The 4,133-nt window shown below is 48.1% G+C and overlaps 1 protein-coding gene across 1 annotated transcript in view; it reads right to left on the reverse strand.

Moving 5' to 3' along the window:
* Positions 1-1,514: 1,514 nt before the first annotated feature.
* The window catches only part of ctc1 (CTS telomere maintenance complex component 1), a gene marked incomplete at its 3' end in the record, with an annotated part of 63,488 nt that continues 60,869 nt past the window's right edge, over positions 1,515-4,133 (reverse strand). The window contains exons 20-21 of the mRNA XM_080531623.1: positions 4,103-4,133; positions 1,515-1,606 (exon numbers count right to left, since the gene is read on the reverse strand). The exon at positions 4,103-4,133 is cut by the window's right edge and continues 47 nt beyond it. Of these exons, the coding sequence (XP_080387749.1) occupies positions 1,515-1,606; positions 4,103-4,133 (123 nt within the window). The remainder of the gene's footprint in view (positions 1,607-4,102) is intronic.

Here is a 4,133-nt window from a genome sequence, read left to right on the forward strand (position 1 = left end):
TTTCTAGGCAAAACTCCGGTTTTGAAAAAAGCACTCCGTACCTTTACGAGGTGATAACTACTAATAAGCTGCCAATCCAAAAGGTCTATCATATCAAAACATAATCTAGGGATGTATAGGAATAAGAAAATCACATCTAGGATTTGCCCAGAATTTGGTAGTGAAAAATGGTTTGGCCCAAGGACTAATAGTGTTATTGCACATTCATTTAAAGTGTCGCAGTTTGCAGGCTTGAAATGTACACATTTGTGCCTCAGCACTACACCTGATTTTCAATCCAGCAGCTGCCATCAATCCGTCCAGACTGTCCAGGGCCCAGAACCTAGGTCTTTGCTGTGTTCAGGGCCTGGATGGCCCTGGGGTAGAAGCTGAGCTTCAGTCTGTTTGTCCTTGCGAACATGGTCCTGTACCGCCTGTTCGAGGGCAGCCGAGCAAAGTGTTCGTACCCAGGGTGGGATGGGTCTCTGGAGATCTTGGAGGCCTTCCTGAGGCAGCGTGTGTTGTACAGCTCTTCCAGAGAGGGGAGGGGGGCGCCGGTGATCTTCTGGGCCGTTCTCACGACTCTCTGTAGCGCATTCCTCTCTGCGGCTGTGCAGCTGGAGAACCAGTTGCAGATGCAGTAGGTGAGGATGCTCTCCACTGCGCAGCGGTAGAAGGCCACCAGCATCTCCTGTCTGATGTGGTCTTTCCTGAGGACTCTCAGGAAGAAGAGCCGCTGTTGTGCCTTCTTGATGATGGCTGCTGTGTTGTTCTTCCAGGACAGGTCATCCTGTATGTGCACCCCCAGGAATCGGAGGGTTGAGACTCTCTCCACGCTCCCTCCGTCGATGAGCAAGGGCTGGACCTCAGATTCTAAGCGGATACTGTGGAGGAGCCAGCCAAAATCACCCAGACAATACCCAGAGACAGGAACAGTATAAATGGAAACTTTATTAGAATAAATACTAAAAGTTTGGAAAAAAAAGACTCTTTAAAAACAGCAATGTCCGATGAGATAGGATATTCCGATAACTCTTGACTGGGGCTCCGCCCAGGGTTGACTCCAGACTGCACCCCGTCGCCTATGGGGAGGTCCGACGCGTCCTCACGACCCAGCGTGGCTCCAATCACTCAGCTGGGGGACAGGAAAGAGTGGCTCAGCAGGTTGCACGAGCGACAGGCAACCGCACAGCCCACAGTCCATCAACTGGCTCTATGCTAGACAGTAGGGTTAGCCCTCAACCTACAAAGTAAACAAACAAAATACACGACTGCCGATAAGACAGAAATAATAAATGAATGCAGAAAAAGAGCTTGCCACTAGCTCGTCGTAACACTACATTCAACCAAACAAATGAAAACAAAATACGATTCACAAGGAAAATACTGGAGGGGCTAACCCTAGACCACTATATACGTTCGAGGCAAGCCAAGGGTCGGAACGCTCGTTCTGGCGACAGTTATTGATAAAATTCACTTAACTTGGGAAGGGCGCTGGCTGCACCCTCCCAAGTTTCCCAACAGGCCTCTGGTAATCACAACCCACAGTACTCAGACACGGACAGCTCCGTTGGTGGCCAGTCGTCCCTCTGTCGGGACCACTGCTCGGCGCCTGGTGCGTATTCAGCTGTAGGAGAGACAAACACCTCACGTCACGGCGTGTCACTGGCCACGGGAACCCACCGAGATATGCGTGAACGAGAGTATAGAGAAGGGGTACTTAGCTCTGGGAAGGGTGTTTTGCTTCACACCCTCCCGTATCCCCAATCAGGCGTTCTCTCGTTCTAACGCCGAGGGTCCCTCTGGTACTCGGCAGGTTTTCGTCTGGTGGTCGTCTCGTTGTCGCTCTCTGTCTTGTTGTCGCTCTCTCGTCGTAACCCTTGTTCCCGAACCGCTCGTCTCCTACTGTTTGCTGGTGCCTTAAATAGAGAGTAAAGGGGAACAGTGCCACTCCCAGTCCCCAATCACTCCTAACCAGCACCAGGTGTGTATAGGAGAGGAGTAGGAACAGACATGGTGTGCTTCTACCACCAGGAGGGAAACAGAATACAAATTAAAAAAGGTTTTGTGTGTGCACTAACCCAGGGTGGCAAAAGAGACAGTACATAAAACAATGACAAGTTATTTTCTTTGTCACCCCGTGACACATGTATCCGATATAATACCACCTCTGAACGCGACCCAGGTCGAATTTTAAAAAGTCAGATTTCATGCGCTGTTCCTACGGTCATGCATAAATCAGACCTGAGTCACATGTCGGCAAAAAATCGGATTTGGGTCACATTTCACTGCCGTGTGAACGAAGCCTAAGAGACTCAGGAAGTACAGGATCCTCAGGTCCCGTACCAGCAGGCTTCTTCTTCAGGCTTCTTTCACAGAGCTTCACTCTGATCAACAATCTCACACACACGCACACACACACACACACACACACACACACACACACACACCCGCTGGATCATCAAGCAGAAACAACAGGTGGGACGATCAGAACAAGCCTCACATGTGACAGCTGCTGGCCAAAAGGGTATTTAAAATAAATAAATAACTAGGTTTAGAAGAAGGTGATAGAAGAAGGTTTTTCCTTCTATCAATGGCCCCGGGCCTGAGCTAGATTACTCTTCCTGCTACGACTGGTGGATTGATGATTCACTTGCTTAGTCAAATGTATTCAGTGTTTCCTCTAGGATTTTTCACATTAGTGGTGGGGTGGTCAGTTTACGGCGATTTTTTTCCCGCATGACACACACACACACAGAAAGATCATCAGCTCATTGAATATTAAGTACACAAGAGTAGAGTAGGCTACATATGGAACCGGGAACGCGCATACAGCACTGAACAACATCCGTAGAATATAAACTTGTGACTGACAGTCACATACATACATACACACACACACACACACACACACAATTAAAGATCATCAGCTCATCAATACGAAGTAGGCCTACATGAGAGTACACGCACAAAACCGGCTAACGTTACTGTTTACACAAGTAAAATCACAGTGTGACAGTCAGATGGAGCATTCGGTAAACAACGAACAGCAAGGTAATGCTATCAGCTGAGTTAAAGAAAACCAACTCTTACCTTTGATGACACCGACATGATCTCTGTTTACCCGTACCTCCGCCGTTCTGTTCGTGGTGATTTTAGAGGCAATAGATTCTTTTTGCCCCGCGCATATTGCTATGAATAGTTCGAAGCTAGCGTTAGGTGCGAGGCTGCTTGGTTAACCCATTAGCGGGAACATTATTTGTTTCACAAAATAGCCTGATTTAGTTGACCATGAACATCAGAGACATACGATGAATGTTCATCTAAAATACTCTATACTGAGCACTGGTATAAGAACATGAACCAGAGAACAGCAGTAAATGCAATAACCCACAGTCGTCGCTGATGATGTTGCATTTTCGATTAGGATACGTATGGGATTAAAGGGACCGGCGCCGGGCGAAGAGAGAGAGAGAGAGAGGAGAGTGATTTCCTGAAATCCAAATGTCCCGCGAAATTCGGACCAATCACAAAACTGTTTTGCAAGCGCGTCGCCTCGCGCCGTGCGCCTGTTGAGAGCGATTCAGTCTCGATTGCAGTGCGAACACAAACAACGAGGTTAATTGCAACATTGTAACTTATTGTAACTTACTACACCCTAAATCGTAACGAAATGTAGGTCTAGAAGCGGCCTAAATCTAGCTTCAATCTGCTTTTTTTCTGTTCTCCGGTCATAATAACTGAATCAATTAGTGGCGGAGAAAATTCATTCGTGGCGGCCCGCCATGAATCAATGCATATAGAGGAAACACTGGTATTGACTGTAAGTAGCTTTGGAATAAGGCGTCTGCTAAATGCCAAAAATGTAAATGTAAGCCGGCAGCCGATTTAATGTTCTGACTTTTATTTAGAAAAATGTAAATACATTTCAGCATTGTTGAAAATCAATGACACACTCGCTAGTCAACTAACACAGCTTGTTTTGTGAGCCTGCTCCATCCCGCAGTCCCTCCCTCCTTCCCTCCCTCCTTCCCTCCCTCTCCCTCCCTCCCTCCCTCCCTCCCTCCCTCCTTCCTTCCCTCCCTCCCTCCCTCCCTCCCTCCCTCCTCCAGTAAGCCAGTGCAGGTGAGTTGGAGGGGGCGGGGCATCCGTGT

The sequence above is a fragment of the Nansenia antarctica genome (assembly GCF_963989245.1).
Source record: "Nansenia antarctica genome assembly, chromosome: 5".
NCBI lineage: Eukaryota > Metazoa > Chordata > Actinopteri > Argentiniformes > Microstomatidae > Nansenia > Nansenia antarctica.